The following is an 18,122-nucleotide window of genomic DNA, read 5'->3' as shown; positions in this document are numbered from 1 at the left end:
GGGCGATATAGAAATAAGCATGCCTGGCGTGGAGAAACAATTGAAAGATTTGAAAGCAAATAAATCAGCAAGTCCGGATGGAATCCCAGTTCGATTTTACAAAGAGTGCTCTACGACATTGGCCCCTTACCTAGCTTGCATTTATCGTGAATTTCTCGCCAAAAAAACGAAGTCACAAGCTGCTGGAAAAAAAAGCGTAGGTGACTCCAGTATATAAGAAGGATAAAAGAACGGACCCGAAAAATTAGAGACCAATAGCCTAAATTCGGTTTCCTGCGGAATGCGTGAACATATTCTCAGTTCGAATATAATAAACTGCCTTCAGACTGAGAAGATTATGCCCACGAATCATCATGGTTATAGAAAGCCTCGCTCATGCGGAACTCAGCTTGCCCGTTTCTCGCACGATATACTGCGAAGTATGGATTAAGGGCAACAGACAGATTCCATATTTGTAGACTTCCGAAAAGCATACGACACGGTGCCCCACTACAGGCTGTTAACGAAGGTACGAGTGTATAGAATAAGTTCACAGATATGTGGGTGGCTCGAAGGCATCTTAAATAATAGAACCCAGTATGTTGTCCTCGACGGCGAGTGTTCATCACAGACAAGTTTATCGCCAGGAATGCCCCAAGGAAGTGTGAAAGGACCACTGTTGTTCTCTGTATACGTAAATGATTTTTCTGACAGGGTGGGCAGCAATCTCCGGTTGTTTGCTGATGATGCCGAGGTGTACGGTAACGTGTCGAAGTTGAGTGACTGTAGGAGGATACGAGATGACTTAGTGCGATCAATGGCAGCTAGCCCTAAATGCGAAAAAATATAAATCAGTGGGGATGAGTAGTCGGAATAAACCTATAATGCTCGGATACAGCATTACTAGCGTCCTAATTCACGCAGTCAAGTCGTTTAAATACCGGTGCGTAACGATCTGGAGCGATACCATGTGGAACGAGCACGTGAGAACTGTGGTGGGAAAGCCGAATAGTCGACTACGGTTTATTGGGAGGATTTTACGAAAAGAGTGGTTCATCCGTAAAGGAGACAGCATATAGAACGCTGGTGCGACATATTCTTGAGTGCTTCTCGAGTGTTTGGGATCCGTACCAGGTCGTACTGAAGGAAAGCTAAGAAGCAATTCGATGGCGGGCTGCCAGATTTGTAACCGGTAGATTGGGACAACACGTAAGTGCTAAGGAGAATCCATGGAGGGATAACGACGTGCTTTTCGAAAATCACTCTTGAGAAAATTTAGAGAACGCGCATTTGAAGATGACTGCCGAACGATTCTACTTCCGCCAACATACATTGCGCGTAAGCACCATAAAGATAAGATGTGAAAAATTATGGCTCATACGGAGGCATGTAGACTGTCGATTTTTCCTCACTCTATTTTCGAGTGGAACAGGAAAGGAAATGGCAAATAGTGGTACAGGGTGCCCTCTGCCACGCGCCGTACGGTGTCTTGCATTCTTATGCCTCTTTCCCGTTTTTTTTTTCTTTTTTTTTCGTCCACCGTTCAAGCTCAGCACCCTATGTTACGACCACGCTACGGGCCGACTGTGAGAGGCAAAGCACTCTAGAATATACCGGTCATCCGATGCAATCCCGTCCAGCCACTAGAGCATCAGTGCTGCCCGTGTTGAGATACACAATGAAGCAATCGACTAGTGTTTGCAATTCTGGAGCAAAATTTTTGTCCACTCGAATTCCTCGAAATTTGAAGGAAGCTGTGAGAGACTCATCAATATGATGGGCTGGTGGAACTTAGAGTGGACATGACTAATAGGTACGTACAATATTGCGAGTTATAATAATATAAAATAAATATATGCATTTGGCACTCAATAAAAGCAATGTCAGTGGATGACATTTCCTGACGTTCCAACCTTTGTCTAGGGACAACCTAAATGTGGATGATAGTACATTCTTTGATTAGCGGCAGAATTTCATGAAATTTATGGAAGAAATGAAAGACGACTCTGATTTTAAAAGATCTTTCGGCACGTGAATAGTGGACAGCTTATTTCAAATGAAGGAATAATCGAAAATTTTGTTCGGAATAGTTGAAATTGGCAGAATATTACTTTGCAATTCCAGGCCACAAAGCCAACGTCGAAAGACTACCTTCCATAACCGCCTAAAGGGCAAAATAACGCAATAAACTGGAAACCGACACAATCACTAAGATAACGTTGGTGTCGAGTAATTTAAAATTATTTGGTCAAGAGTTCCACGAAATGATATCCCCCCCCCCCCCAAAAAAAAAAAAAAAACCCTTTTCGATAAACTCCAAATTACGAGGCTGTTTACTGATCTTTTATTTTTTTTATTTTAAGAACATTTAAGGTTGACCTTGGAAAAATCTGACTATAATTAATTATTATCAAACGACTGACAGTTCGCAAGTGACTTCATTACTGTTTAAAACAGACATTCCGTCATTTTACTCAGAAAGTCTGACAAAATACAATGCCTAGTCTTGTTTTTCTATTTTTGTACCACTGAACTGCGCAACGTTTAAATGAGCCAACCGGGATTTGCCAAATTCCCCACCACAACTCAGGCCAGTTTCACTTCTTGCAGCACACGGACTCATGACGTAATATTAATACAATATAGAAATCTTGCTGCTTTTAAAACTTCGTATTACTTCAGGTAGCTCACGGTTTCCTTGGGGTGAAGTACAGCACATTACACAACAGCTTTAATGATTGGCAACAACCACTGCGCGGCAGTACCACATCTCACTTTGGTAAATAGAAGCCACTGAACTGTGCATGACCAAGTCATCGAAGGAAAATTAGGGAAAAACGTTGTGTTGACGCCAGTTCTTATACATTGATAATAGGGTGTGTCATGAACAACACGCCACAAATCCCCACCGCTGGGCTGTTGTTGAGGGAAAGGGGGCGGCCTTTAAAGGTCACTTTTTTATCTTATTCTTGAATAACCGAGGCTTCTATCGAAAACGATTCCCAATACAAAATTAAACTTCGGTTAATATTTCTAAAACAGATCCCATTATTTTCCTCTAGGATTAATTTTTTTGAATCTGAAAAATGCAATCTTCTTAAAGAAGAGTTTTATTTGCCCCGATCCCCAAAAATAGATATATGTACAACTAGTTTCAGCAATTTAAATTGGCATCTTCAGATCTGAAAAAGGGGAACCAATTTTTTTTTAAATATTTAAACAGACTAATAATCAATATTCGTTATAACGAAAAAAAATTTCAGTTGCGTGTGTTACATACGTTCTGAATACTGTGATGTCCCGAGTCTGGGAATTATCCCTTTTGGGGTTAAATGCTTTAAAAGTTTTCCTTGAATATACCCAAGTACTGTTGGGAAATTAGATCGTGAAATATTCCATGGGTTCTGAGCCTAGCTCTTTCGTTTGCGATTTAAATTACAGGGCAGTTATTACCCACATTTACTTTAATAATCATGAATTGAGCCTTGCATCTAATTATTATGACCGCGTGGCATAAAAGCTTTATAAAGAATGATCAAAGGAAAAAAAATCCTCGTATCGATAAGCGTTCATAATTACGTCTACGTGAGGTACCTCTTCCTGCACCACAAAATCAACGACGCCGTTGTAAGTGATTATCATCGGAAATATTTCTCAGTAATTGGTTAACAGTGCATTGTCAATAGTTTCATGAAAATGCGTCTAGACGAACGCACGCTATTCTCTTCTAGAGCGCATCACACTGCGCTCCCACCTCGTTGTCACATTGCAGTTGTAGACGTTCTTGTTGGCAGGGTCAGAGACCGCAGGAGGTCATGCATCTCGTTTCCTAATAGGGCAAGGGAAAGGGGAGGGGGTGATACGTGTGGGAAGTTTACATGGAAGGAACTGGAGTCCGATGAAAGATCTGACATGGTGTCCCACAAAAAGAGGGCTAGGACACTGCTGTTTTAACATGGGCCTCCATTCGTTTCCCTTTCACAACCAATAGGCTCCCAATATCTAGAACTAGACACGTACCTTGCTTTAACTCAGAGTTCACCGATCTCGGAAAAATCTGCACCTATGTATGTTCCAACACTACGGCAAAAAGATTAATTTCTTAACAATTCGTTATTCCTACCGTTTCCGTCCAATGGCAGCTTGATACATACATACAGGAATTTAGAATTTGAGAATTAAACAGCCAAGTTCTCAGCTATGCGTTGATAAGTGTTAGCTGGTTTCATACACGCCTGTCAGGAACTTCAATCAGGATTGTGCGTACTGTATTCGGCTTTACAATAGCCTTGACGACATTATTTTACAATATGATCAAAGAATGAATAGATGGAGGGTACCCCAGGCCACTCCTGTTCCTTATTTAAATAAATGATATGTCGTCTATTATTAGAGATAATTCTAAAATATTTCTGTTTGCTGATGACACTAGCTTCGTAGTAAAGAATGTTGTGTGCAACATTGGCTCTGTTTTAAATAGTGCAATTACGAGATGGCTTGTAGAAAATAAACTAACACTTAATCACAGTAAGACTCATCTTTACAGTTTCTAACACACAAATCAATAAAACCCGAAGTTTTAATTTCACAGAATGGTCATATGATTAGTGAAACTGAACAGTTCAAAACTCTAGGTGTTCAGATAGATAGTAAACGTTCAGGATCTTTTTCAAGCACTTAAGGCTGCCACATTCACTGTTCGAACGGTATCTGAAGTAAGTGATCGTTCGACACTAAAATTAGTCTACTTTGCTTATTTTTATTCGCTTATGTTATATGCTATTATATTTTAGGGTAACTCTTCCCGTTCTCAAAGGATGTTTTTAGTTCAGAAACGGGTAGTTGGGGCAGTAAGTGGTGTAAGTTCTCGAACACCTTGTCGACCTCTGTTCACCTGTCTCTGTATTCTGACATTGGCCTCTCAATATATACATTCTTTACTCTCGTTTCTTGGTAACAGTATCAGCTTATTCCCAGGAATTAGCAGCTTTCACCAACTCTGTGGCAGGTTCAAATGGTTCAAATGGCTCTGAGCACTATGGGACTCAACTGCTGAGGTCATAAGTCCCCTAGTACTTAGAACTACTTAAACCTAACTAACCTAAGGATAACACACACATCCATGCCCGAGGCAGGATTCGAACCTGCGACCGTAGCGGTCGCGCGGTTCCAGACTGTAGTGCCAGAACCGCTCGGCCACCAGCGGCCGGCTCTGTGGCAGGTATGAGAGCACGTTGCAGAGCTTGCCCTGCCATCCGTGGTGATCACACGCCCTGTAATGTATAGAAGATCATCATACATTTTGATGACTTAAACGCCATTACTGTCTTTGAAAAAAAGTGTCATTTATTTTCGCCTCATTACGTATTTATTCTAATTCCGTTTGTTACAAGTCTCGTCGAGCTATGTTACTTGGCAGTAACACTTACTGCGAGACTTAGTTTCGTCCTTATGTACTGCACACCAGCGTGTTATTACTATTACTGTAAGAAATACTTTAGACCATTCAATAGAGATTTAATATCGTATCAGGCGTAACACTTACTTCACACAAGACGTCACTTAATTTCGAGATTTACGTTTTGTTGTCACTATTTGTTGTCGAGCAGAATTATTTTCCCTTCGCAGCTACTGAAATAAGAAAATGTGGCAGTCACTTACTTGTGATTTCGACAACTACCACCTCACCAGTCTCGCTTACCTGTCGTAGTAGTAATCCCTGAAAAAGAGAAAGATGACATTAGTGACGGCCAATACTTTGCAAATGCACATGTGTAGTGATTGACCTATTCATGAACTGTATATTGCTGATTCGGAGGAAGCTGTGCCGTAGTGCACACGCTTTCTGTGCATGCCTGTCAGTCTCTATCCTTAATATTCTGTCAGTCATTATCGCTTACAGTTTTACTGGACGTGCTTTACATACTGATAATGAGGGAAGTTTTCTATTTTCACTACTGAGAAACAAAATAGTGTCTGAGATGGTTTTAAAAACTAACATGCTGCAATCTTCTTGTGTAAAGACAAAATTCCACAAGAGCACCTTCAGAAAAATGTAAATTTTTAGACTCTTTATTTACTTTGATGTAACGGAATGTGGTCGATGCAGATTACATATAGCCACGAAATTTGGTGAAACGTGGATAAGACAACGTTGTGTCCGTCACGAGAAGGTCTGAACACTGTTCTTCACATTTTTCCTTCCCAACGGAGCTTATAATTTTCAGGGATTACTTCCAAAGGAGACTGTCTAAAGATTGGAAGGTAAATGCCAAGAGAAATATATCAATGGGAAGATAGAAACAAACAATACGACTCACATATCTTTTGAACTCCCGATATCGCTTAACAAAACTCCCGATATCGCTTAACAATTCCCATAGGGACCTCACGAGTGTTAATGACTCCTTGTGCCGAGCAACACATTGGCAAGTTTCCAATATTTTCCCACGAATGTGGTTTTCGAGATTTTCTGATGTGTATGACAGACGATTGTGGATGTGCAGAGGACAAGTAAAGAATGCCTTTTCCCGCTCAGTGTTTAGGAGGACTGACTGCTCATCTTTGTCACGTTTTGCTACGTGGAAACGTTCCGACAAACTACGCTCTCGACTCCACTCTCTGGTAGAATCACCACACCTAACAAAAGGAGTAGGGCAAATCGAACGGCTGGAACTGTATAAAAGGCATTAAAGAAATGGGGAATGTCTGTTTTCCACACAACAAACTTATTTACCTGAAGAACTCTGTATTTGTCTACAATCCCTGTTTGGGTGTCACGAATCTGAAGTATTATTCGCTGACGAAACAATACTATTTAACCGGCAATAATTATAACCAGACACTAAACCTCTATTATTTGGTAAAGAAAGCTAGAAAATAGCTTTAAACAATGTATGTTAGCATATGCAATATTTAAATGTCCTGTTTCTCTAAACTTATTCGTCAGCGAACTGAAAAAAAAGCGCACAGAAAATATAGAAAATATGTCTCAAACAACGACAATAGTTCTTAAAAATGTGCTGTAACATACAATAAATAAGGTAGTATGAAAGTATCCATAGAAAACTATATCTCAATAAAAACAAATAATAAAAATATAATAATGTGCCACTGTGTTTCTATAAGCATGCTATTTTCTGCATGTTTCAGATTTAAGAAACCCACTGATGATTGTGATATTTGTCGCTGAAACCACTTTGGGGAAATAAACAAATAAACGAATAACAAGATGTTTTGCACCAAGGCGGACTCAATTTCTGACATTGTTGTTTTTGGAGTGTCCATGGATTGATAAAAACACAGTGCAACGCAACAGTACATGCACTTGACAAGGACAATTTGTGGAAACGCCTCATCATTCTCGATACATCCTCCGCAATGCAGCAACACAAGATCGGAAGCCACAAAGATCACGTTATTCGGATAAAGTCAAAACAAATTTTGTATACAACATTCTTTTTCCGTTGTGGAGATACAATGGTTTAAAGTGGCTCTAAATGTAGCACGTACAAAGACAAACAAGCTTTTCGGGGAGCTTTTTGAAACACGCCATTTCTATATTTCAGACAAGTGGAAAACTGTTTCAAAGACGAAGACATGTAATTAATGGTCGTACTGTTCCTTTATGAAAGCTTCATACGTTGCCACGATATAAACAACTGGTTCGCAAGACAATAAAAGACACCGGATCAGTCGTCAGCTGAGTCAATAAGAGTCTGCACCGGTTGCGATGCTGTGGCGGCCTATCGGCAAAATTATGGTAGGGTAAAAGTTGCGAACGAGAATGAAAAATGCACAAAAGAATGTGAATATGTCTTAGCCAGAGTTAGGACTGTAAAATAAGGGAGCCGGCGGGGTGGCCGAGCGGTTCTAGGCGCTACAGTCTGGAACCGCACGTTCGTTACGTTTGCAGGTTTGAATCCTGCCACGGGCATGGATGTGTGTGATGTCCTTAGGTTAGTTAGGTTTAAGTAGTTCTAGGGGACTGATGACCTCAGAAGTTAAGTCCCATAGTGCTCAGAGCCATTTGAACCATTTAAAAGAAGGGAACTAGCTTGTTCACTTAGCTGGTAGCTTCAAAGTCATTGAAATCAAAACATGTTGACATATTTGCGCTTTTTTTAGAGCTACGCTACTTCCTCAGCACAGTGAGCTCTCTTAGCTGCTGTTGGCACACCTGCACCTCGCAATATACAGTATAGGCTAAAGCCCCTGATCATGTGCCCAAAATCCAGAAGATTCGCCAGCTACAGAAAACAAAATGTAATATCATATAGCAGACATGTAATACCCAAAAAAAGTTTTTCTGGGGGGATAAATTTTCTGGGAATCGATTTGTTTCCTGGCGGATACTGCAACAGCTTTTTGATTATTGTGTGTGTGTGTGTGTGTGTGTGTGTATGTGCGTGTGTGTGTGTGTGTGTGTGTGTGTGTGTGTGTGTGTGTGCGTGTGAGGGTAGGTCGATGGGTGGGTGGAGGGAGAGTTAATTTTATTTTTATCCCTCAAACCCACTCCTTGTTGCATGCATGGACAGGGGTGTAAGGACAAATAGACACAAATTTAGGAATTTCTAGAGATGGGATGCATGTGCAATGGGAAGTATTCAAGGTTGACAGTGCATCTATAACAGAAAATATCCCAGAATTGGGATACAAGCATCCAAAACTTTGATGACAAGTTGCGTCATTTGGCAGTACCCTGTTAGATGACGTGATGGCATATGTCGTGTTATACGACATGGCATCATGTATCGTGTTACTTTACATGACACGATGCATCATTTTACATACATGGGCACTAATAGTAACTAGTGGAAACACGTGAATATGTCAAGATGTTGTGATTTTAATGTCTTTGTAGCTGCCAAAAAAGACGAAAACCTAGCTCCCTTCTTTTATATCCCTAACTCGGCCCAGGACATATTCGCCTTTTTCTGTGCAATGACAGGAGCATTTTTCATTGTGGTCAAATACACATCGCCCGGTTTAATGTCGCTAAACGAATAAGTTACAGTCGTTTTCATTACTCCATACTTGTTTTTAATTAATAGGTTTTCATTTATTCAGAACAGCTGTCTGTACATCTTCCGCGTGTATGTCAACACCTGTAACTGATATATTAGGTACGTTAAGACCGTGTCACAAAAGGAGTAATTTCGAAAGACATAAACACTATTTGTTAGGAAATCTCCATTCGTACACTATCAGAGTCATGAGTTTTCCTACGGGAACAGTAGTATCCAAAAGTCGTAGCCTGTTTTCAATTGCTCCCAAATGAATAAATGCAAAGGGAAAGGCGAAATACACCTTCAGTGTACGGTACCCATTCCTCACATATTTCTTTACTTATAATTTTACTGTTTCAGAGAAGGAAAATTATGTGGGATACGCATGTGGCTGAAAGAAAAGCACCTAACAGGAACGAGTCTATTTATGTGACTGAACAGTTTAACTGGATTTGTCGCAGAGCCACCTACGAAGTAAGTACAACCGAAATACAAGTGACTGCATTTCAGTTTCTCGGCTGTGATCATGTAATTCCGAAATGTTCACTGTTAGCACTACTGACAAGTATTGCCCCGCGGTGTAGCCGCGTGGTCTGAGACCACTTGTCACGGTCCGCGCGGCTACACCCGTCGGAGGTTCGAGTCCTCCCTTTGGCGTGGATGTGTGTGTTGTCCTTAGCGTAAGTTAGTTTCAGTCAGATTAAGTAATATGTAAGCTTAGGGACCGTAGACCTCAGCCGTTTTGTACCATAAGGTCGTACCACAAATTTCATTTTGATAGGTATTCACCGTGTACTTTTCCACAATACATTTTTGTACGAAACATGCTTTCAGCAGAAAAAGCTGGAATTCTTAAAACCATTGAAAATAAGGGCGTTGTCACGAACTTAAACCTCGCACTTCCATACTACACTCCTGGAAATGGAAAAAAGAACACATTGACACCGGTGTGTCAGACCCACCATACTTGCTCCGGACACTGCGAGAGGGCTGTACAAGCAATGATCACACGCACGCACAGCGGACACACCAGGAACCGCGGTGTTGGCCGTCGAATGGCGCTAGCTGCGCAGCATTTGTGCACCGCCGCCGTCAGTGTCAGCCAGTTTGCCGTGGCATACGGAGCTCCACGCAGTCTTTAACATTGGTAGCATGCCGCGACAGCGTGGACGTGAACCGTATGTGCAGTTGACGGACTTTGAGCGAGGGCGTATAGTGGGCATGCGGGAGGCCGGGTGGACGTACCGCCGAATTGCTCAACACGTGGGGCGTGAGGTCTCCACAGTACATCGATGTTGTCGCCAGTGGTCGGCTGAAGGTGCACGTGCCCGTCGACCTGGGACCGGACCGCAGCGACGCACGGATGCACGCCAAGACCGTAGGATCCTACGCAGTGCCGTAGGGGACCGCACCGCCACTTCCCAGCAAATTAGGGACACTGTTGCTCCTGGGGTATCGGCGAGGACCATTCGCAACCGTCTCCATGAAGCTGGGCTACGTTTCCGCACACCGTTAGGCCGTCTTCCGCTCACGCCCCAACATCGTGCAGCCCGCCTCCAGTGGTGTCGCGACAGGCGTGAATGGAGGGACGAATGGAGACGTGTCGTCTTCAGCGATGAAAGTCGCTTCTGCCTTGGTGCCAATGATGGTCGTATGCGTTTTTGGCGCCGTGCAGGTGAGCGCCACAATCAGGACTGCATACGACCGAGGCACACAGGGCCAACACCCGGCATCATGGTGTGGGGAGCGATCTCCTACACTGGCCGTACACCACTGGTGATCGTCGAGGGGACACTGAATAGTGCACGGTACATCCAAACCGTCATCGAACCCATCGTTCTACCATTCCTAGACCGGCAAGGGAACTTGCTGTTCCAACAGGACAATGCACGTCCGCATGTATCCCGTGCCACCCAACGTGCTCTAGAAGGTGTAAGTCAACTACCCTGGCCAGCAAGATCTCCGGATCTGTCCCCCACTGAGCATGTTTGGGACTGGATGAAGCGTCGTCTCACGCGGTCTGCACGTCCAGCACGAACGCTGGTCCAACTGAGGCGCCAGGTGGAAATGGCATGGCAAGCCGTTCCACAGGACTACATCCAGCATCTCTACGATCGTCTCCATGGGAGAATAGCAGCCTGCATTGCTGCGAAAGGTGGATATACACTGTACTAGTGCCGACATTGTGCATGCTCTGTTGCCTGTGTCTATGTGCCTGTGGTTCTGTCAGTGTGATCATGTGATGTATCTGACCCCAGGAATGTGTCAATAAAGTTTCCCCTTCCTGGGACAATGAATTCACGGTGTTCTTATTTCAATTTCCAGGAGTGTATTTTAAACGTGTGGGCCTCTACAATCACGCAAGGAATTACTGGTCACAAGTAAAGAGACGGCAATCGGCCACGCCTGTAGCGAACACCCTTCTTCGCTAGAACCGGTCGACTGCTGAAACACATACAGAATCTCGAACAAAAACAATCCCATCAGTATTGCCATCAATGGTCGACAGTGTCCACTTTGTAACACCATAGCTCTAATACTGTGCTGATTTATTTTGCTTTTGTTTCATTTAATGTTACATTGCTGTGCTTCTGTAAATGTGTTTGTTTGAATCGATAACAAAAAAATTGTATACTCCTTTCTTTGTTAAAACTTTGATGTCATGATTTGATTGTATGCTGTGTAGCATATCTCTCGTTTAAATGCTTTGTCCCATTTGGAGGGAACAAAACTTACTGTATATAATTGTAATTTTGTGTGAATAATTTTTTGTAGAAATGTTAATATGTGCAAATGTTCTGTGTTATTCAATGCGTTTGTTTGCTGTTATGTAAACTGCTGATCCTCACTTAGGGCTCTTAGTATTCTGTGTATAAGAGGTGTAGTGGTTCCCCTTGGGAACGGAGCTGTGTAGCGCGCGCAAAGTGTGGCTGGCCTGTGTAGAAAAGGTGGAACTGATAGTCAGTCGGGGACGAGCAATCAGTCGGAGATGAGCTACGAGTCCGTGCACTGCCTTGTAAAAGACGCATATGGTGCTGGTCCCGAGAGAGTCTTTTCCTGCTACTTTCCAATGCCTCGGATGGATGGATAAATAGCTGGAACTATTCTGGAATTTGTATCTGTCGTCGCCACCAAGAAATGACAGAGTCCAGCAATTCAGTCTGCGAATCCACCTAGCAACATGCAGTTGCCACCACGTTGCGCAATCACTGTAACGTAATACTATAATGATGTATAGTGAAGGATCAGCTTAATGGATGTGTTATTGTGCTCAAATATAAGGTAATTTATATCTGAATTTATGTACCAACCTTGATTTTTCTCCTCATCATAACACCTCTCAGGGTCCTCTCCGTTTGAACTAAAGTGATTACCGAGTGTCCTTACTGAAAGCACGTTAAAACCCAGTTTGTTAATTAATGACTATTGGACAGAGTAAAGTTAAAGTTAATGTGGCAAGAGAGTGAGTTAGAGTTAATGATGCTTGCTGAAATAATTTTCCTAGTAAAACTGACTATTAATGTGTTGTTGCCAAATTCAAATTCAAATTTCTCAAGACTGAGGCTTATAAAGTTTTGCTTAGTAAATGATCACATTACTACCTGTTGTTAATCGCAGAAAGTGAGTTAGTATCTTACATAAATGTTAATTTTATATCTCATGGTAGTAAAAGTGGAAAATTGCATAGTAGGAAATTATATGTCCATGATTACTAAGTGTTTGTCTCTCTTGTGTGCATATTAACAGTATAAAGACCACTCACTTTGTGTAAGCCCTGAAAGTAATAGTGTGTTTCGGTAGCTGTTATAATTTTGCAAATAGTATGTGCTGCTCCAACTGTTAGTTTCAATCTTACCGTAAACATATGAGTGTATCAGAGTTCATTGCACTCGCGTGTGGCCAAGTATAGGTTGTGTTTATCCATTAAAGTTACTAATAACTATTTTCTTGAACGAGAATGTTAATCATTCTCTTGCCTAGTTAGGCTGGCGACCGTTTTCGTTATCCGTTAAACAGTGCAGATAGGCAATATTTTGTTTGTCACTGTTTAATTATTTACGTAATTCTGACTTTCATTTCCGATAAGCCACCTCCGTTAGGAATAACACGGTCAACATAACAAAATTCCTCTCAGTGGGTAACATTGCTCTGTTGATTTATACCATAATTGCTATAACAAAATAGTTTTATTTCAAAACCTGTTTCCAGCTTTGAGGTTATGGTACAGTAGTAACAGACAGGAGAGTTATAACTTCAACTGTAAATTCCGGTGAACTAGAGCTCTGCTAGCGTGGACGTACTGTGCAGTAACACTAGTCAATCGCCTACAAAAACCAGGGCTTGTTGGAAGGGGGTTCTGGGTCAAAATACCTCTAGTGACGCTCATACACTGAAGTACCAAAGAAACTGGTATAGGCATGCGCATTCAAAATACAGAGATATGTAAACAGGCACAATACGGCGCTGCGGTCGGCAACCCTATTTAGGACAGTGAGTGTCTGCCGAGTTGTAAGATCGGTTACGCTGCTACAATGGGATTTTATCAAGATTTAAGTGAGTATGAACGTGGTGCACGAGCGATGGAAAACTGCATCTCCGAGGCAGCGATGAAGCGAGGTTTTCCCGTGCGACCACTTCACGAGTGTACCGTGAATCAGGAATCCGGTAAAACGTCAAATCTCCGATATTGCTGCGACCGGGGAAAGATCATGCAACAACGGGACCAACGAAGACTGAAGAGAATCGTTCAACGTGTCAGAAGTGCAACCCTTCCGCAAATTGCTGTAGATTTCAGTTCTGGGCTATCAACAAATGTCACAGTGCGAGCCATTCAACGAAACATTATCCATATGGTCTTCCGGAGCCAAAGACCCACTCGTGTATCCTTGATGACTGCGTAGGACAAAGCTTTACGCCTCGCCTGAGCCCGTCAACACCGAAATTAGACTCTTGATGACTGGAAACATGTTGTCTCGTCGGACGAGTCTCGTTTCAGATTTTATCAGAATGGTTCAAATGGCTCTGAGCACTATGGGACTTAACAGCTGAGGTCATCAATCCCCTATAACTTAGAACTACTTAAACCTAACTAACCTAAGGACATCACACACATCCATGCCGAAGCACGATTCGAACCTGCGACCGCTCGACCACAACAGCCGGCGAAGATAGATCAACAGCTTAAAATACTAGCAGTGTGGGTTTCAGTGGATACCGATTTGTCAACGGAGACATTACTTGTGGTTTAACTGCTCTTACGCAATGAACAGTTGGATACTACGCATTGTTTTATCCTCATGAGTTTAGCTCAAGTGGGTGACGTTAATGAGGAACATATGGTTCCGGTTACTGTGGATAATTATGGCAGAGAGGAGGTGACTCTGTCAAAGGGTGCAATAATAGCCACTCTGGAAGTGGTGGAAGATGAGGACTTGGATAAGTCGAGCCTAGAGGAAAGACACAAGGAAACATTCGATAAGGGAGTGTTGCGAGGGAAAGTAGATCATTTGAAGGGCAGTGATCGAATGGATGTGGAGAACTTGTTGTTGTGGTTTAGTGATTTATTTTGTGCGAACGGAAGGTAACCGGCAACCCCGGTGACACAACATCACGTACCGACAGGGGATAGTGCGCCAATTTATAGGGAGACATACCGTATAGCAAAGTAGTTGCAATTTACTGAACAATAACTACGGTCTGGGATCATACAACCGAGTCCCTGGAGCACCAATACTGTCATCGTACCAAACAGATTAGCGGACGGGACACGGAAATATTTATTTTGCTGTGACTACACATTTCGGATCCTTGTCCAATTCCCAACCTCACGGAAACTTTGGATAATCTGGGTCAGTGTCGGTTCTTTACAACTATGGACCTCAGGAGTGGATACAAACAATTAAAGGTGGCCCCTGTGTTAGGCCGAAAACAGCATTTACCATCCAAGCAGGACATTTTAATCACAGACACATGCCATTTGGACTAAAGAACGCACCGGCAACTTTTCAGCGGTTAATAGATGGGGTATTGAGAGGATTAAAGCCAAAAACATATTTATTATCTCAGTGAAATATTGGCCCATTCAAAGGATTTACCAGAGCATGTGAGCGTGGTATATATGCCGATGTCACAAGCGGAAGATGAGGAGATAAAGTTTGTATTGAATGGGTAGTTCAGTACGTACAGGGAGACGAAAATGTAATAATAATGGGGACTGGAATGTGGTTGTAAGGGAAGGAGTAGATGAAAAGTTTACGGGAGGTTACGGGCTTGGTAGAAGGAATGAGAGAGGGGAAAGACTAATTGAGGTCTGCAATAAATTTCAGCTAGTAATAGCGAATATTCTGTTCAAGAATCACAAGAGGCGGAGGTGTAATTGGAAAAGGCCGGGAGATGTGGAAAGATTTCATTCAGATTACATGATGGTCAGGCACAGATTCCGAAATCAGACGCGTACCCAGGAGCAGATGTAGACTATCATAACTTAGTAAATATTCTGAAATTTAAGGGAGCAGTCAGGGCCGGCCGCTGTAGCCGAGCGGTTGTAGGCGTTTCAGGCCGGGACAGCGCTGCTGCTATGGTCGCAGGTACGAATCCTGCCTCGGGAATGGATGTGTGTAATGTCCTTAGGATAGTTAGGTTTAAGTAGTTCTAAGTCTAGGGGGGCATCCGAAGACTTCCGGCATAAGATGTCAGCCTCATTCTGCCAACGGCCATGTCAAAGAGGGCGGAGGAGCGGATAGAGGTTGAGGGCACTCTCTTGTCCTAGGGATGGGAAATTGCCACTAAAGGCGGATCAACGACATGAGGATGCAGAAGGCAATGGAAACCACTGCATTAAAGACACGTAACATGTATTCACAGGACATGTGGCCTGTAATTGAAGAAGTGTCATGATGATCTCTCCATTGGCAAAAGATTCCGGAATAGTCCCCCATTCGGATCTCCGGGAGGGGACTGCCAAGGGGGAGGTTACCATGAGAAAAAGATTGAATAATCAACGAAGGGATAACGTTCTACGAGTCGGGGCGTGGAATGTCAGAAGCTTGAACGTGGTAGGGAAACTAGAAAATCTGAAAAGGGAAATGCAAAGGCTCAATTTAGATATAGTAGGGGTCAGTGAAGTGAAGTGGAAGGAAGACAAGAATTTCTGGTCAGATGAGTATCGGGTAATATCAACAGCAGCAGAAAATGGTATAACAGGTGTAGGATTCGTTATGAATAGGAAGGTAGGGCAGAGGTTGTGTTACTGTGAACAGTTCAGTGACCGGGTTGTTCTAATCAGAATCGACAGCAGACCAACACCGACAACGATAGTTCAGGTATACATGCCGACGTCGCAAGCTGAAGATGAACTGATAGAGAAAGTGTATGAGGATATTGACAGGGTAATGCAGTATGTAAAGGGGGACGAAAATCTAATAGTCATGGGCGACTGGAATGCAGTTGTAGGGGAAGGAGTAGAAGAAAAGGTTACAGGAGAATATGGGCTTGGGACAAGGAATGAAAGAGGAGAAAGACTAATTGAGTTCTGTAACAAGTTTCAGCTAGTAATAGCGAATACCCTGTTCAAGAATAACAAGAGGAGGAGGTATACTTGGAAAAGGCCGGGAGATACGGGAAGATTTCAATTAGATTATATCATGGTCACACAGAGATTCCGAAATCAGATACTGGATTGTAAGGCGTACCCAGGAGCAGATATAGACTCAGATCACAATATAGTAGCGATGAAGAGTAGGCTGAAGTTCAAGACATTAGTCAGGAAGAATCAATACGCAAAGAAGTGGGATACGGAAGTGCTAAGGAATGACGAGATACGTTTGAAGTTCTCTAACGCTATAGATATAGCAATAAGGAATAGCGCAGTAGGCAGTACAGTTGAAGAGGAATGGACATCTCTAAAAAGGGCCATCATAGATGTTGGGAAGGAAAACATAGGTACAAAGAAGGTAGCTGCGAAGAAACCATGGGTAACAGAAGAAATACTTCAGTTGATTGATGAAAGGAGGAAGTACAAACATGTTCCGGGAAAATCAGGAATACAGAAATACAAGTCGCTGAGGAATGAAATAAATAGGAAGTGCAGGGAAGCTAAGACAAAATGGCTGCAGGAAAAACGTGAAGACGTCGAAAAAGATATGATTGTCGGAAGGACAGACTCAGCATACAGGAAAGTCACAACAACCTTTGGTGACATTAAAAGCAACGGTGGTAACATTAAGAGTGCAACGGGAATCCCACTGTTAAATGCAGAGGAGAGAGCAGATAGGTGGAAAGAATACATTGAAAGCCTCTATGAGGGTGAAGATTTGTCTGATGTGATAGAAGAAGAAACAGGAGTCGATATGGAAGAGATAGGGGATCCAGTATTAGAATCGGAATTTAAAAGAGCTTTGGAGGACTTGCGGTCAAATAAGGCAGAAGGGATAGATAACATTCTATCAGAATTTCTAAAATCATTGCGGGAAGTGGCAACAAAACGACTATTCACGTTGGTGTGTAGAATATATGAGTCTGGCGATATACAATCTGACTTTCGGAAAAGCATCATCCACACAATTCCGAAGACAACAAGAGCTGACAAGTGCAAGAATTATCGTACAATCAGCTTAACAGCTCATGCATCGAAGCTGCTTACAAGAATAATATACAGAAGAATGGAAAAGAAAATTGAGAATGCGCTAGGTGACGATCAGTTTGGCTTTAGGAAAAGTAAAGGGACGAGAGAGGCAATTATGACGTTACGGCTAATAATGGAAGCAAGGCTAAAGAAAAATCAAGACACTTTCATAGGATTTGTCGACCTGGAAAAAGCGTTCGACAATATAAAATGGTGCAAGCTGTTCGAGATTCTGAAAAAAGTAGGGGTAAGCTATAGGGAGAGACGGGTCATATTCAATATGTACAACAACCAAGAGGGAATAATAAGAGTGGATGATCAAGAACGAAGTGCTCGTATTAAGAAGGGTGCAAGACAAGGCTGTAGCCTTTCGCCCCTACTCTTCAATCTGTACATCGAGGAAGCAATGATGGAAGTAAAAGGAAGGTTCAGGAGTGGAATTAAAATACAAGGTGAAACGATATCAATGATAGGATTCGCTGATGACATTGCTATCCTGAGTGAAAGTGAAG

At 42.5% G+C, this 18,122-nt stretch overlaps 1 protein-coding gene across 1 annotated transcript in view; it reads right to left on the bottom strand.

The window, feature by feature from the left end:
* LOC124794848 (RNA-binding protein Raly-like) overlaps window positions 1–18,122 on the bottom strand; it is a 1,009,671-nt gene that overhangs the window by 298,452 nt on the left and 693,097 nt on the right. The window contains exon 5 of the mRNA XM_047258513.1: window positions 5,681–5,698. Coding sequence (XP_047114469.1) covers window positions 5,681–5,698 — 18 coding nt within the window. The remainder of the gene's footprint in view (window positions 1–5,680; window positions 5,699–18,122) is intronic.

This window comes from Schistocerca piceifrons, chromosome 4, assembly GCF_021461385.2.
Source record: "Schistocerca piceifrons isolate TAMUIC-IGC-003096 chromosome 4, iqSchPice1.1, whole genome shotgun sequence".
Lineage (NCBI taxonomy): Eukaryota > Metazoa > Arthropoda > Insecta > Orthoptera > Acrididae > Schistocerca > Schistocerca piceifrons.
This window is presented reverse-complemented; position numbering and strand designations above follow the sequence as displayed.